We start from the raw sequence: 17951 nt of genomic DNA on the forward strand, positions 1-17951 counted from the left end.
TCACAATTTCTAAACTTTATTTAGCACAAAAAAAAGAATCACCTGCATCTTCACATTTGTCTCTCCATCATCTGTAATGCTACAGGACCCGTTTTTAACCATTCTATCCAATGCCACCCCCCCACCCCAAAAAAAAAAACCCAAACAAAAAAACTATACTGTTTATAAAACAAATGCCAAATCCCTCCCTCCCATCCCAATCAATGCATCCATCCCCAACAAATCCCTGACATGAGAATTTAATTCTCCAGAATACCAACACGGCTTTTAAACTCATCTGCAACCGCTATACCAAAAATACCTAACACGTAGCCTATCCAGTCCCACAATTCTACCATTGCCATGTTTCCGAGTCTGTTTTATTTATGGTGTTCGCATGTATTATTCAGAGGGCTTGTCTAATGGCATACAGTAGCTAGCAGAGTGGGAGGGGAGAAGCCACACAAACCAGAAGGCATGTCCACTCATGTCCTTGCCTGCCACACTCGCCCATTATTTGGGCACAATTTGCAAAAAAAAGAAAAGTTATAATATTTTTTAACAACACTATCTCCATGGCAACACTGAGATTCAGGCAGAGGGGCAGGGAGGGGAGGGATTCAAGCCTCGCTCCGAGACAGAGGTGAAGATAATGCAGTCACTGACAGCAGCCCTTGTCGTGTCCCCTTTGGATGCTTATCGGATCTCTCATCGGATTTTTGATGCTTATTCTGCTTCTCTTTCATTGTTTACTTTTTTTTTGATTGTTTTCCTCTAATGCTCATTTTGAGGAAAAAAATGACAAGAAGTCCTCACACTTCCTTGTTTTTCTTCTTTTTATCCTTTTTTTTTGCAAAAGCATCTTCCTTTATTTAGGGAGGAAGATTTCTTTTTTGTTGTGTGTATGCATGTTAGAGATTAAGTGTAGCGTAACATTTATGTCAGAATTACATGACTTCAGATCCAAGTGTATGGGCTGTTGATGGAGACTTGAACAGTGTGTGTACAGTGTGAGTTTGTTTGTGTGCGTGCATTGAGTGTTACAATCTTTAGAGACTTAAGATGTTAGAGTAGTCCAATGATGGTAATTACAATGGCTTCAGGTCCATGCGTATAGCAAGACAGAGAGAAAGAGAAAAGAGACCGAGAAGAGGAAAGAATTTAAGACAGAAAGGAAAGAGCGAGAGGAAAGAGGAGACACCCCTGCCTTCCCCAACTTTCAACTGTCTGCTTTGTGGCAGTTGTGCAGGTTCTGGGGTCAAAGTTCAAAAAGTAAAAGTGGGCGGTGGTGGCTGGTCGTTCCTTCACAGGAAGTCCATCTGTAGCATCGCTCTGGTCGTCACTGTGGATGTCATTGCCGAGCCTTGCCGAGACGCTCAGTGGGAGGGGGGTGGAGGGAGGGGGGGTTGGCACTGGATGGGAGAGGTCACTGCAGTACCAAACCAACCTGAATTAAAAAAAAATAAAAAAAAGGAGCATTTTAGGAGCAGAAGCCAGCCACATATAATACTATTTCTAACAATGTATAGGCTACCTGTCTCTTTCTTGAAAAAAATTATAGAAATACACAAAGAGATAGACAGAACTGTGTGGGCAGTCTATGAAAAAATACACAAATTCATTTTTCTATTTGAGTACAACAGTTGGGGGGGGGGGGGGGTAGAATTACTCTTGAAATGTAACAAAACAATTGTTAGAAACATCTCCCACACAGAGAAAAGAGACTGCTACATTTTGGTGGTGATGAGAACACACCTTCTCAGGGCCCATGCTGGGACACTTCCAATTGTACAAATAGTACTGCAGGTTCCCATCTCCAATGCCAAACTTCAGCTTCTCCAGGAAGGTCTTGTTCTCCATCAGATCCAGTGCATTGAAGACATCAAACCCTTTCTGTGAATGAAGTAAAAAAAAAAAAAAACATATGAATACAAATAATGTCCAGACTGTAACTGATTTATTGCTGCAAAGTAATCGCTCACATTTCACACACACGTCCTACCCAAACACACACACTAATCCAGAGCACTCACCGACTTGGCGAGAATGAGTGCATCGCTCATCAGGTCAAGCAGTGTCGTGGTGGTGTGCACGTTGTAGAAGGAGTAGGCAGCCTTCAGGCTCCTGTGTGTGGGATGGTTCATGATGGTGGAGGGCAACGTGTAAAAGCTGAGGAAGTCAGTCACCTTTCCATCCGAGGTCTGGGGGGGGGGGGGGGGGGGGGGATGTAATTTAAAGCACTACTATAGAACAGAGGTTCTCATGAGAGCACAAGTCTATGCATGACTACAACATTGCTTAAAGTCTGCAGTCTGCGATTCTTATCCAGTGCAATATCACAGAATTCCTCCTCAAGGTCTCAAAAAACAAAACTAAACAGTTTCGTACACAGTCTTGGCTGCAAATGGGAAACAAAGTGGCTTGGACTGATCCATGCATTATTCTAGCCAATCAACACATTACTTGAGGAGCACGGAAGGAAGAGGTGTGATCTGAGTGGCTGTTAAGCTCAAATATCAACAACCTTTGCACACTGTACCTTTAAAGCATTATAGATTCCTCATCGTAGAAGACACTTTTTTTCATCTTATGTTAAAACTAAAGACATACTGTTAGCGACAATTCTATAATTCAGAGGCCCAACAGACTATTTCACAATAATTCTACACAGTCTAGTTACGTTGTTTGAACTAGCCCTTTTGGCATTTGTTTATATTGTTCTGAGACTGAAAGGGGTAGTGCTATTGTTTTCATTCAACAGTAGCTCTAGAAGGTTTTCTTTTTCCAACAAAAACAAACACAATGCAACACAACCACCTCTGACATAAAGGAGGGACACTTGTGTTTACCTACACATAGGAGGACAAACATTTGAACCAGAGAATCATTTAAAAAGGGTCATCAAGGGTTCACAAGGTCATCGAGGCCTGATAAATCCTTACCACCACTATGTAGGTGTCGATGATGTTCTCTTGTGGCAGTAGCCAGTGCTCCACCTCGTCCAGGCTCATGACAGGGGCCAGGTGAAACTGGCTCAGGTACTCTAGCAGGAGCCGGTGGACTCCAGGGACATCTTTTTTCGTCATGGGGCGCAGACCAGAGCTCTTGGGAGCCTGGGATGAGAGGGTACAGAGGTTAAAAAAAAAAAAAAAAATCACACACACACGTTGTTTCCTCTCTTTCTATGATGAAAACAAAGGAAAGTGACAAACAGCAAGAGGGACTCCTTGACAAGGCGTTGGTACCATAGCTTACCTCTGGCAGACGATACAGTTTCATGGTACGTTGCATAGTCATGTTCCGGCTCAGGTGGGAAAACTTCACCTCAATCAGTTTACGAGGGTTTAGAGATCGATGCCAGTACCTAACAATTACATATAAAACCCAATCAGTTAGTTGGTTTGCTACACATCTGAATAGCCTGCTTCATTCCACAAATGTTTTGGGCAGGGTGCTTCATATGCGAGTGCGAAAAGGTCTTTGTGTGTGTGTCTTACCTGCAAGTTCCCACAGGTTTGGGCAGCACTACCCCTGCAGTGTAGACGGCCTGGAAGATGCCCTGCTGGTTGACCCGTCTGGTGATCTCTCGGATCAGCACGGGAGCCACACGCTTGGCGCGCAGCTTCTTGTGGACACACAGGAAGTTGATCTCCACCATCTTCTTGTCACTGGGAAGTACAGGCATAATTGATGTGTGTTTACAATGACAATTGAGGCACAAATCAAAAGGCACAAATAAACCCTAAAGATCAGAGGGTCAGTGGGTGTGTGTGCGTGTGCGTGTGTACACACTCACTTTTCATAGATGCGAATATTGGCTGGGATGGCACTGATGAAGCCCACAAGCTTCTGGTTGGAGTCCACCCTCACACCGCAATGCCACTGGGGCATCCAGCCTGGGGGTCGCAGAGCCCTGGGAGTCCCCAGGAGAGGTGGGCACACAGACGGGGGAGAATGGCAAAGATGCGAAAGAAAGATGGAAAAACACAATACGTAAATGCCAATACCCCCAGTTTAGCAGAGCGCTACATTTTCGGTAGTAACTACATGCATATTTATACAACTGATCAAAGTCTACTGACTGCCACCTGTCAAGCGTGTGCTCTTTAGACTCAGACAATAGGCCACAGATACCAGTAAGGACAATCACACCAACTCACCAGAGCAGGAAGTCAGGGGAGTAGTCGAAACGGAACATGTTATCATCATCCTCAACGTAGTTCTCATTCAAGAGGGTATAGAGCTCCTTCAACTGAGAAACAAGGTGGACACAAAAACAGCATAGTGAGTGCCCCCTCACACTTAGTCAAGCTAACTGAATAATTGTTTTGGCTAACTATGCTAATGTCTTTCTAATCAGTGCAAGACTATTTGAGGTCAGACAGGTGGTGCTGGGCTGAGGTGTAGCAGAGATTGGGAGGAAATTCGTTTTTCTCAGGGTTTCTCACCACGGCAGCATTTCCCAGGTCCAGAGCATCCCAGCTGAAGCCTGTAGGAAGGCTGTAGGGCTCCTCTCGAATCTGGTCCTTGTCTGGCTCGATGGAGCCATGCGACGTCACCACCTCTCCTAAAAGACAAAACAATAAAAAACATCAACAAAAAGAAAAAAGGGTCCGGCTTAGCATAAGGACAGTGAGTAATGCCAAAGTGTCAAGCGTTTACGCCGCTACAGAGACAAGGAGGAAAAACCTGCATACCTAGCTTGGGGACAGGCTGTGTGTCCCAGAACTGGTAGCTTCGACGACTCGCCTCCTCCATAGTTTTGGCAGGACCTTGGCCTACGGAAAAGAGCTCGATGGCTTTCTGTATCTCCTGCAGTTTATCAGCAGGGAGTGAGTTCACCTTCAGAGAGAGAGAAAGAGAGGAGTGCCAGAAATGACATTTTTAATGCAAATTCTTTTCAATTGGATGTGGAAATTAGGAGGACATTATTTTTAACATGTGCAAAAGATATTAAAGTAGTAACACAACTGTTTAATCCCTTGCTCCAAGAACACCCGACGATAACAAAACTATCAAACAAACTTGGGTAGCAAACAAAAAGGTCTTGACCACGATGCTTGTAGAACTGATTCCACTGCAGATTAAAACATAACCCATATACGGCCTAAACTACGGTACACTCTTCAATCAAATTTCTATTTCAACTCCCAACATTAGCGCACCATGCATGTAAAGGCTTAAAATAAAGTGTAAATCCGTACTTAAACAGACAAGCCAGTCGCTGAGACAAGCAACAGAATATACAGCTCATTAAGGCTGTCCTTATTCAGGGTTAAGATTGCACCAAAACAATCATGAAGATCTACCAGTTAAAGAACATAACAAGGTTGAAGGAGGCACCTTTGCCAGCGGGTCCTGTGCAGGATCCTTTACTGCAGACTTATCCTTCTTCTTCTTCTGTTTCTTTTTCTTCTTCTTGGCTCCACTGTCACCTTTCTCCCTGGAGAGCGAGATCACACATTTATATGAAGGACATCAAACCAACATTGTTCACTTCTTGTTTGAAGCCCAACCTTCCTGACATTGTGTCAAAATTACTATGCCATCATTATCACTGAATAATTTGGTCACTGAACCATACTATACAACAATACAGCAAGCAATCTTGTTGAAAACAACTGCTTTTTATCAAGCATGACGCCTGATAAGGCAGACGTGATACCATAGACGCATACACATAAACATATACTGGCAAAACAGGAGACTCAGTAAACGCAAGTGTCAGAAAGACACTAGAAAAAAAGTTACATCTTCATGAATATGAGCATACTTGCGTGCAAATGTGTTGGTCCACAATGTACGCGAAACATTACTCAGAATATAGCACTTTTCATTCATTACACAACCCGCTGTCAGGAATATATTCTTGTCCAACCCTAAATCATTTTTCCAACTACTAGAGTCTGACATATCTTTAGAGGCACCATCTGCAATTTAACCTCAGCAAATGCACAGGGCATCTCTGGAAATCAAAGCAAAACAAAAGCAACTCAAATAAATAAATACATTCGAAAGCTTGACACTGTCGGACAGATGGCGAGCAAAGTAAGAGCACCAAATTGGAAGAACCTTTGACTGTTCTCATTTGCAGTCTATTGGATGGATCTGATCTCAATGCCTACATGCATCCCTGCTACCACTTTGGTATGTGACACTCAGTGTGTTTACATGATGGTATAATTCGAATCTTTGCTTAGTCGGACTATGCTTTCTTTCGAGGGTAGGTGCTATTATCCCAATATACATGGCAGTGAATAAATCGAATCATTGGCCGAAAGCATGTCATATCCGATACGATAGGTGGCGCTGTTTTTATTACAACTAGTGGTGATACAGCCCTTTCCGCTTGACCTCTTCACCACTACCAATAACAACAACAGTTGATTGAGCATGAATCGCGTCTGTTCATCGGTCCAGAAATGCGTATTGCCTCTTGGGTTGTTTGTTTGTTTGTTTGTTTGTTTCTGCCAGGCCGATGTGTTTATAAGTTACATTATTCAAAGGTGAAAGATAAAAGGCGAGAGAAACGCATGCACATTCACACACACACGCGCGCAAATAATGGGTTACAGCCAAAACGCATTGCCCTTCTGCCAGTTGCATCAAATTGTTTAAGTACTTCTTCGCTGTCGATTTCCAAATCTGTGTGAATATTCATAAGAGCAAGTCCAGTCAGTCTTTTGTCAGTCATCGTACTTCGTAAGATATGTCTTAAGACGCCCCATTGTACTGAATGACCGCTCAGCAGACGCTGTGGAAACGGGCAAATGTGCCGAACTTTCCAGGGCTTGATAAAGCTCACTGCATTTGGGCTGTAGCTCATTTAGCTGTTTCCAGCTCTATATCTGCATCGTCAACGCTGGGCATTAGTTGTCCGTACTCCGATTTTATAGTTTCCCCATCGTAATAAATATGCATTCATGATATTTTTCTATGACCGAGTTTGACAGGTATTGGTCAGGTAATAGTCGAGTGACAGCTGATTTCACAAGCATTAACTTTACACCAGAATATTATAACGTGCCGGCATAGTCGCCCCGTAATGCCGTGCAGCGGGCGCATACTGTTATACTTTATGTTATGCATGACGTTCCCTAGGCTATATGTTCCTTACCGTTCTAATTACATGTCGTTGTTCTGTGTTGGGACAGAGCTTATACAGGTGGGTGACGGTAGCACAGTCTGTTCGTGGGCATAAAGCCCGTGCCATTGTGACAGTGTGTTGTGTTTAATAAAAAGCCATAACAAATATACCACGCTTCCGTGATTTGTTACAATATAATGGTCTTGCTTCTATAATGTATAAACACGTAGGTTACAGGGTGGGTGTGGCAGAGAGAGAGAGGGAGAGCGATGATGCACACGGATATATCAGATTTAGCGACCGGAGCAAAGTTATGTTGCTGTAACGTTGAACTCTTTGCAATCAATAAATACAGTACTTAATAGGCTAATTGATACAATATCTCCTCGTTTGAGTGTGGTTGTTTGAGTGCAATGGGAGTGTATGATCGATGTTGTCTATAAAGGTATTTAGGTAAAGGTATTTACGGGAAAATATCTCGATCCACCTGTCACGTCTCTGTCTTTAGAGGGCAGCGCCAGATAACTGAACACAACCAAAGTCAGGCGTGCCTCGCGGGCACAATACCAAATTTCATCATATTTGATAGAATGAAGGACATATTAGTTGTGAATAGTATCACCGAGTTTGATAGGTATTGGTCAGGTAATAGCCGAGTGACAGCTGATTTGCTTTCTGATTTGACAGTACCTTTTCGTGGTTTTTTTCAGCGCCAGATAACTGAACACAACTAAAGTCAGGCGTGCCTCGCGGGCACAATACCAAATTTCATCATATTTGATAAAATGAAGGACAAATTAGTTGTGAATAGTATCACCAAGTTTGACAGGTATTGCTCAGGGGAGACGGCCCAGTGTTCCGAAAGCCCGATATTCCGAAATCTCAATATTCCGAAAAATAGTCCCCCTGGCAAAATTTAGAAATATTTTAAGTGGCACAAAACACAGCATTTCGTTTGCACAGCAGAGCGGAGACGCTCACCGGGCTATCACGCATATAACTTTTCCTAGGCAATATTTGTTAACTTAGCCTACTCTGGTTTTGAATATGGGGTAGGCTACCACTCATGCGAAGGAAATCACAGGCAGATTGTCGCAGGACATTACGCAGATCTTGTCAAGCACTGACAAAGCATGCATGCGTTGGCAATCATACAAATATTTTTGTATCATCGCGATGCAAATGCATGTGTGTATAATAATATTCTGAATTCAAGTTAATGCTTGTGAAATAAAGGCATTTATATGTTTATGATTGTGTGATTCATTGGGATGTGCATGTGGGCAATAGTGGTTCACGTTGCTGTACTCACAATTTCGGAACAGCGGGCTGTCGGAAAAATGGGCTTTCGGAACATTGCCATGGAACCTTGGTCAGGTAATAGCCGAGTGACAGCTGATTTGACAGTACTGCTGTTGTTTTAAGCAAATAAAATGTGGAACGTCCTTATACGTGTTTAAGGAGGGGTTGTAAAGGTGCTCATATCTTCGGTCCTCTTCTGTTATGTTTGTTCATAATCAACAAGAATAAGCTTGTGAGACAGTCTGCAGGATATTCATAAAAAACCGTGTCATTAGTATGAACATTTGAGACAATTTATCCCTCTTTCGTCTTCCGGGTCACGACCTGGCAGGGAGAGAGGGAGCATGCGCAAAGACGCAAAGTCCAGTTCCTTATCCAATTCACCGTTACATGCCGCAATAGTCGAACTATCAACTGGATCGGATCGAGTTATCCAGGGGTGTTAGTCCGACTATGTGCGGTCCGACTACGATCCGACTAAGGTGCTTACATGAAACGGATAATGCGATTTCAGTCCGACTAAGGCAGTTATTCGAATCCATGTAACCACGGTCACTATGTGGGTCCAGCCTCAGGGCTGAGGATAATCCCCCTTTACAACAGTATATCAGTGAAACTACTGGAAATTGTGGGATGGCCACGTAAAATGAACAAAAAGACGACTTGTTTTATTAAAAAAATAAAATTAAAAAAAAGACACCGTGTTAGGCTACATATCCTTGTGAAAAGGCCAGATCAGAACAAGCATTTTGTCTGAAGTACTCCAGACTAGTTAAGAAGGACCACTACAGTGTGGTGTTTAGGTTCAGACAGACAAACACACACACACACACACACACACACACACACACACACACACACACACACACACACACACACGGTGGAAATGTACAAAATAAAGTATTGCACAACCTAGAGCCACATCTGCACTGAAACGTTTAAATGTCTGGTCTGCAGGTCTACTCCTGCCTTCACTGTCGGATTACTATGAACTATGTATTGATCTTCCATTCCATTAAAAGCATGTAGCCCAGATACGCTACATCTCCAATTGTTTTATGACAGATTTGTCTAAAAGTTGTACTACAGAAACAGGAAATGTGTAAGGGCACATAAACAATAGCCTGTAACTCTCTGCCTTGCACTTATCGTCATAAATGTTGCAGTTAGGTGGTGAAATGGGTTAAATCATAGTGTGTCATTACAAATCAACTACAGGTCATTTTGACCAAGCCATGTTAAAAGGGGAAGCTTTTCATGCGATCTAGAGTGAGAATAAATTAAGAAAGCCTTCATCAGCAGCTTTTTAAAAAGAGAAAATATGACTTTCTGTTGAACTTGTTGACATGGTTAACTTCAGTACATTATAACATTAGCACAATAACATAACATTAAAAAACACCAAGAGCAACAGTCTGCCAATAGCCATTTCTAGAGAATGATTTGAGGTGAATCTAAAAATGTTATCCTTATAGTTACCACAGGATATTCAAATCACAGTCATACATATAGAAAGAGAAGTGGAAGAGGAAAATACAGGTATGTAGAGCAAACTGATCAAATTTAAGAATCTGGCAAAGTGAGAGTGGAAAGAGACCGCAAACAATAGACCATAAAGGATGGAACAGTGCAGAACAGGCACAAACAGTACGAGCCAGTCTGTGAATACATGACAGGATGTTGCAAAAGTGCTAACCAAAAACAAAGATCGCAATAACCAATGCAGTTTGCATCAGTCCAGCTGAAGATAAGTGACGAGAGTGTTTTGAATACTTATATCTCAGGTTTTTTTTGTTGTTATAAGTATACCCCGCCTCTGAATGTGAGTGACAGAAGACTTGAACATACTTACTGAAGAGAGCGCGCTAATCCTATTAGTGTCCGTGGGGGGAGTGAGGACCGGGCACACAGTTACACCGGTACAGATGGTGTGTCACATGACTAGAGGGTACTAGGGGGGCACTGACTTCAGTGTAACACAATGGGTAACAATAACAAAACAGCCCTCCATAACGATATTTGTTCGATAGCCTTCCACCAGCACTGGAAAGGTTGGGACATAATCTATAAGAGTATCCCCCCTCGGAACTAAAACGAAAATAGTACTGTAGCTTAGAACTTGGTTGTGGATCTGTTGACCTGTGGGTATAGTCCAGTTAATAATGGTATAACAACACAAAAATCCATAGAAGTCTTAATTTTTTTTTTTATCTGAACTCGTGATTATCTGAGAATCGGGAGACCGAATTTGGGCAAAGCAAAAGACTCATCATTAGGCAACAAGCAGCTGTTGGCTGGGGCTTACGATACACGATAACTGGCTAACGGGCTCATAAAGGGACCGTTGTCTAAGGCATGCCACGACCAATCAATAACTACGTATTATACTGATAACTGTTGATGGTAACATTTTTCAAATGCAAAGCTAGCTAGTTCAGAATAATTTAAGAAAAACACGATTTTATGATGTTTATCGGGTCTAATGGGAGACACCAGCTGACATACTGTTGGCAGCAAATGTTTAGGTTGCTAGCTAGCTAGCTTCCTTCCTTAGATAGTTATCCTAGCCAAGTTATCTGTCAGTTCACTAGTTCACATAGATTAGGGTAAAAAAAAAAACATAGCTACTGCAGATACGGGTAAAATAAACACACCATAATTTGGGGATTGCCATTAAACTGACGGGCGGATTACACCTCGCAAGTCAGCTAGCCAGTAATATCGCTTTCAACATTGTTAACTAAAACGGAGAGGCCGCGCATGACCTTGACTACGTTATCATAACTAACTGAACTGGCAAACCTTTGCCTAATTAACTACAAAATGAATTGATATAGCTATCAGTGTCTACCAATGTAACGTTAACTTAATGTATAAACCCCACTGGGTAATGTTAACTAGCTAGCTTTATTTCTCAAACAAGAAAGCAACAGTGTGTGGAAGCTATCCAACTAGCCAATGACTGGCATGTAGATAATGTTATGGGCTCTGCCAGACACGGACGCACATCTTGGTCTTAGAAGTTTTTTTGATATATTGAACATTTCATAGTGTGACAATGACGGACTGTGTTTCCTTTCTCAGTGTGAGATACAACATTGGCTAACCAGCTTCAGAAAACCATAGACTGCAGTCATAAGCACGTCAGAGCTGATAATGGTCTGGCTAGCTGAATCTGACCCGATGTCACCAAGCTAACTAGCAGTTTAAGGTTAATGGTTAAAACATCATTCGTGCTAAGCACATGACGTTATCCTAAAACAAACATAGTCAGTCGCCCTATTGTGAAGCCATTCACTTGAAATAACTATTGATCATTAGCATACTAGCACGAATTTCATTCGTTTCTAGAACACTGCCTATGCCATGTTAATATCACATGGTTGGCTAGCTAACGAAATTAGCCACCACGCTAGCAATTTACTAAGGGGGGCAGTAGTAAAGATAGCTAACTAGCCACCTTCTTTCGCTTTGGAATACGTAAGTAAACTGGTTGTGCTTTCAATTTCCACGTCGCGTGGCAGCTTTTCATTAAATTGAACATTGGGTCATGCCATCGCGATGCATAAATCGACATAACGCCTTGTTTTGCGTTTTATCGTTGTCCCCTGCAGAGGTGTGATCACTACACACCACATTTTCCATTTCTCCCATTTATCTACTCAAGTCCACAAGAGACAACGACATTCAAGCCCAAATCCCACCGATTCGTAAAACCAATCTATGCATACATTCAACCTTCAATATAATCGTCTGACCAATATTCACAAAAGAGGCGTGCTTCCTTGGAATTAGGTCTCCCCGAGACCTGCTGGGATAAATCCCTACTACAGAAGCTTGAGGCATGCGTTTGCCACATTTTCAGCTTGACAGCAAATATAACTGCGCCCTCACCCATCATCAAAGTGATGTTCTTCATTCTCGCAGTCGCTGCAGTGTCCATGATCTTCTTCTATTCCTACTTCTTGCTCCGTATTCGGTGCTGTCTCATTCTCATCCGCCATCTTTAACCAGGAAGTAGGAAATTGGTCTTGTGCGACTCGAAGAATCGAACCCACGAAAGATGGCCTGTCGCAAAGGTGGATGGTACATGTAGGCTAGTTTTTTGCAGGTTGAAAATACCCTGCTGTCAATGCTGTACAAGGGATAAGGTGGTGTAGAGATTTTTTTCATTCATTTTCATTTAAGAAATATACCAAAGAAATCGGAAAGGTATAACCTGAAGTCTATAAATTCATTAAAAATGTATAGGCCTATTACTTAAAGACATTAGTAGGGCCAATGATTTTCCGTTTTAAAAAAATGCATTTTCCGTTTCACATTTGGGTGAATTCCGGTTTTTTCCGTTTCTGTTCATTTTGTTCACCCTGAGGTAGATTGATGGCTTAAAATTAGTGAATAATATGTGCCCTTCTTAGATTGTTGTTTGCCAGCCATCAACAGCATAGAAGTAAATAGTAAAATAGTAATAGTAAAATAAATAATTATGATATATAACATACTTTCTAATTATCATAGCCTTATTCACAAACGCTCTTTGTCCAAAAAGTCCAAACATCAAACATTCTGTTTACGTGTCTTGCAACTGCATCGATTTTATTTTATGCTTACACATTGCGAATTGAAGTTACACATTGCGACCCTCAACATAGGTTCATGAGACAGCACAACTTGTCTTGAGAGGTATTTAAAGTGACCGTATGGGGGCGACATGGTACACAGTTGGTTGATTGAGCCTGATAGCTACACTTCTACATCACATAGGCCTATTTTGTATGGGGGCCCATGCGCAACAGTGTCACTTTGAGGTTTGGACACATTCCAATTGGACACATTCCCCTAGCCTATATCTGACAGTGAGGACCTAAAAAACTCTAAAGACCTTAAAGCAATCATGCAGTGACCAGAGGTTCTTCAGACAAACTGTAGCCTCTCTGTCATTTTTGAGATTCTTTAAAGTAGGATAGCATTTTTCTGCATTGACAGCACTGTCTCCACCAATTTCACAAGGTAGCAACCTGGGATACACAGTACGCAACCAGCATAAACAGATGAGCTAAAATAACGAAGGATCATTAAAAAAGCATGTCATATCTGGTTTGACAGAGGAGGACTCTACAGGGTATTACTGCGTAAGACTCTCCAAGTGACAAGAGTGTGTTGTGTAGATGTACAAAAACAACACATCGGATGGTTTCCACTGTGTTTCCGAATATCATAGAAGGCATCTTGTCTGACCAGCAAGGAAACAGAAACAAAAGTATACAAAAAAGATTGTATTCAATAATACATTATACATTTTCAGACATGTCACTGCCTTGCCTTGTAACTACCCCTCCTGTACATATGCTGTGCTGCTTTTGTTAACAACAAAATACAACTCCTATTGTCACTAGGGGGATGTATTAGACAACAACTGGTTTCTGTACCTCATGACACCAACACTAACCCCTTTTACAGATAATACAATTACATCTGAATGTAAATACTGCTGTGTGACTTATTTCCTCATCAGATCATGGAGCACACTCGAGCCATGTCAGTCACATCGTCCTCAACACAAACCTGTTGGCTGTTGGTGTTAGTGGTGGTGACATGTGGGTCTTTACTGTCTTTATGTATTCATTCAAAAGCAATTTGAGAAGAGATTCCTGTATTTCATCTTCAATGGTGTAAATGGTTTAGCTTTTGGGCTCTGCAATATTGGGTTGACTGCAATATTGAACACACCCAGCCCAGCTCCATGACTATAAAGCCAGGAGAGTCTCTGGCAATTAACTGCAAAGTGACTGGGGCATCTATTACAGATAGCAGCTATTGGGGTACAGCTTGGATTCGATAGCCAGCTGGAAAAACATTGAAGTGGGTCAATACTCTCTATTATAATGAAGATACAAGAGACAAGGATTAGCTGAAAAATAAGTTCAGCATCTCCAGAGACACCTCCAGTAACACAGTGACTCTCCAGGGACAGAATCTACAGACTGAAGACACAGCTATGTATTACTGTGCACGAGAGCAATTATGATATAAAACAACCACTGATACCTACAAAAACCCTCTCTAGTCATTAGTAAGGTTTAATGTCAGCATGTGAGTTCCTAAATATCTATTGTTAAAATAAGATTCAAGACAGATGCAAAACACCTCACATACTGCAAATGAGGTGGCAGATATGAATTAGTGCTTATCATTTCACCATTGCATTTATATTTTATTTATATAATAAGTATGGCTGATGGAGATAATTTAAAAACACTGTTAATGACTTAAGAATATATTAATCAAGTGCCTTCTATTAATAATGACCTTGTATGCATCATGTGCTTATGTAAGCAAGATCATGGCTTTTCTGTGTTTCTGTGTGTGGGTGTAACTTAGATTATTAGGTGCCACTTAGTCTGCATATGAGTAAGAGCATGTTTTGAACAGAGGTGATAAGAAGGGTAGAACTGTGCTTCTTTTGACCTTGTGTAAAATTGACATCCTTGCTAGACAGAAAGTATAGTAAGATGACCTCGGACATCAGAGACCCAGCACCCTGCTGAAAAATTGTTTTGGCGTCAGAGAACGCTATAGCGCTACAGCATCTGAAAAGAAAAAAATACCTCAACTCACTGATTAAGCAACTGGTGCTTAGACACTTTGGTTAGGTAGACAATATATTAATGGACGTCCGTGATGTAGCAGGTCAATAACTCCTCAATAAGGTCCCAATTCCCTATGTTAGCTCCAGGAAGATGCACTCCCACCCTAAACCCAATTGTTTTCAGGTTCCTCCTTTTGAGTTTTATTATTTTTTTGTTTGAGGTTTTCCCAGTATTTCTTCCCACTTATGTGTTGATAACCTGGATACTGAAATGTCTTTGAAAAGATGTTTATTTCATTTATTACCTGTGACAGAGGAACATTTTGACAGAATTACAATGATATTAAGGGCATGTCAGGATATTTTTGTGCTTTAAACAAAGAGTTTTATTAAATTTTAGAAAGGGGTTCGTGTTTTTGTCAGATGAGCAGCAGATGCAGATGACCCTTAAACAAATTGAATAGCATTATCCCAGTAAATATGGGATGGCACAATCACTGGAAATATGGTTGTAAATAGGGGAAATTTTGTAAGGACCGAAATGATACCATGTATTCCCAGGCACTGCCCATTCATGAACATACACATGTGTGACTGTGTGAATAAAGAGTGCAATGCAGCAATATCTTTATTGGATAAAATATTTTATTTTGAGCTATTAGTTATAGTAGTAATAATCCAAACAGCATTTTGTCCCCATCGCTGTCCAACCCCTTTCGGTTTTAATTCACAAATTTAATTGAAAGATGTGAACGTTGAATAGATGTAGGAGTAGCCCCCCGTTGCCTCACTGCAGTCATCATATGTGACGTATGGAGACAGATGTCCATCATCAGCATCATACCCTGTGCCATGATGTAAAAGAGTACATGCATTAATTAAATTCACTGATCTCTCACTCTCTCTCTCTCAAAAAAAAAGAAACAACATATGCTACATCTGTAGAATTGATTATTTCAATTTCTTTATCCTTGCAATGACTTGTATTTTTGACTTACCTGTGTTATTGTAGTTTGAGAAGGAGTTAATTTGCTGATAATTGAGATCAGACACCCTTCCCTCTGCCAACTCGTCCACATTGACAGGACCCAGCCACCCTGCAACATTTTCAAGACATCAGAAAAATGGTTAGTGTCACTTAGTTGCAGTCAAAGTGCTGCACCCTGGGTTAGGGAAGAAAATGTTTGGCTTCTTGTAATCATTCTGATTGACTCACTGCGATCAAAGTTGTTGCAGTGGGTTTCTGCTAGGTCAAGCAGGTTCATGCCTTGGGTCTTACTGCGGTCATCCAATGTGGCGAACGAAGACAGATGTCCATCATCAGCATCATAACCTGTGCCATAATGTCAAAGAGTACATGCATTCATTCAATTCACTGATCTCTATCTCTCTCTCTCTTTCTCTCTCTCTCTCTAAAAAAAAGACAATGACATGTGCTACATCTGTAGAATTGATTATTTCAATTTCTTTATATTTGCAATGACTTGTATTTTTGACTTACCCATGTTATTGTAGCTGAGGTAGGTGTTAATCTGCTCATACGTAAGATCAGAAAGCCTTCTCTCTGCCAACTCGTCCACATTGACAGGGCCCAGCCACCCTGCAACATTTTCAAGACATCAGAGAAATTCTCAGCTAGTGTTACTTAGTTGCAGTCAAAGTGCTGCACCCTGGGTTAGGGAAGAAAATGTTTGACTTCTTGTGATCATTCTGATTGACTCACTGCGATCAAAGTTGGTGCAGTGAGTTTCTGCTTGGGCCTCTCCCTGTTCCTTATTTCCAGTTTGCACTTCGTCCATTTGGTCATTATTTCCCAATTCAGACAGTGTTGGGCTGCTTGAGTCAGTGCCTTTCATAAACACAAAACATTCCAAATACATTTCAGATACATGGCACAGTTTGGTTCAGATACATCCTCAATTAAACAACCAAACATCTTGCCTGTATAATTACCACTGATATGAAACAAGACTCAGTGACAGACTCCACAAGAAAAAGACAAGTGTGTTTCCTGTACATGTAAGACTGCTTTCACAAATGGCTGGCACATCTTAAGAATACCCTTGTCTCTCTCTCTATCAGAACACCTTATTTGCCAAATCAGTTCTTCCTTCAATCTGTATTCTAAACTCACTCATTTCCACAGCGATAGGAGGTTCCTCTTGCTCAGCCAGGCTTATCTCCTGCTCCCTCTTCTCCATAGTTTCTTCCTCACCATCACTGACAAAGCTCTCTGATAAATGTAAAATATATTTAATTATAGGCAGTCATGTACAATTAATGTCCCAGTGTTAATCCCCCAAAATGATAAATACTAGTTTAATCATATAAAGGTGGCTGAAAAGTGTAATTTGATCATTTGATAACTGATAATCATTATCATGTAACTAAAATTAGAATGTATTTTTGGCAAATTTGTCTATTCTCTATTGCACTTACGCTTCCCCATGTTGTCCTGGACCACTGGTGTCCCTTCCAGGACTATGTTCTGCGATGTCTGGCTACAGGCCTTCTTGCCTGTCAGGGTGCAGTCTACAGGTAAGCTGCCTACAGACAAAGGTCAAACAAAGATATGATCAATCATAGATTATGGCTTAAAGCATGTGTTGATTATATTGCTGCATCACCCTACTGTTTTCTACATGATAGTATATTCTATTTTTACACATTTTCTCAAGTTTACTTACGCTTCCCCATTTTTTCCTGGACCACTGGTGACTTTTCCAAGACTACGTCCTGCCATGCCTGGCTACAGGCCTTCTTGCCTGTCAGGGCCCAGTCTACAGGTAGGCAGCCTACAGACAAAGGTCAAACAAAGATATGATCAATCATATTAGCCCTCTGAAGAGGTGAGGGGAAAATATTGTCAGCCATAGATATATTGCAGGCTGTTCCATTCCTACTATTGTACTCTATTTCACTTACGCTTCCCCATTTTGTCCTGGACCACTGGTATTCCTTCCAGGACCGTATCTTGCCATTTCCGGCTACAGG

At 41.4% G+C, this 17951-nt stretch overlaps 1 protein-coding gene across 1 annotated transcript; it reads right to left on the minus strand.

The window, feature by feature from the left end:
* On the minus strand, window positions 1-12438 carry nmt1a (N-myristoyltransferase 1a). The gene is made up of 12 exons (XM_012825804.3): window positions 12263-12438; window positions 5323-5422; window positions 4677-4821; window positions 4428-4546; window positions 4140-4231; window positions 3776-3892; window positions 3477-3647; window positions 3235-3343; window positions 2922-3092; window positions 2013-2180; window positions 1735-1872; window positions 1-1426 (listed from the first exon to the last, which is right to left on the minus strand). Exons 1-12 carry the CDS (start codon window positions 12370-12372, stop codon window positions 1406-1408), a joined length of 1461 nt encoding a protein of 486 aa, XP_012681258.1. The 5' UTR covers window positions 12373-12438; the 3' UTR covers window positions 1-1405.
* Between the last annotated feature and the right edge of the window lie 5513 nt (window positions 12439-17951).

This window comes from Clupea harengus, chromosome 1, assembly GCF_900700415.2.
Source record: "Clupea harengus chromosome 1, Ch_v2.0.2, whole genome shotgun sequence".
In the NCBI taxonomy this organism is placed as follows: Eukaryota; Metazoa; Chordata; class Actinopteri; order Clupeiformes; family Clupeidae; genus Clupea; species Clupea harengus.

What these genes read in the sequence shown, in the direction of transcription:
- nmt1a (XM_012825804.3), bottom strand. Translation starts at nt 12,372, where the DNA reads ATGGCGGATGAGAATGAGACAGCACCGAATACGGAGCAAGAAGTAGGA. An exon ending in GAACATCACTTTGATGATGG is followed by an intron (nt 5,423 to 12,262) that starts GTGAGGGCGCAG and finishes CTCGCTCTCCAG; the next exon opens with GGAGAAAGGTGACAGTGGAG. An exon ending in CACAGGACCCGCTGGCAAAG is followed by an intron (nt 4,822 to 5,322) that starts GTGCCTCCTTCA and finishes CTCTCTCTGAAG; the next exon opens with GTGAACTCACTCCCTGCTGA.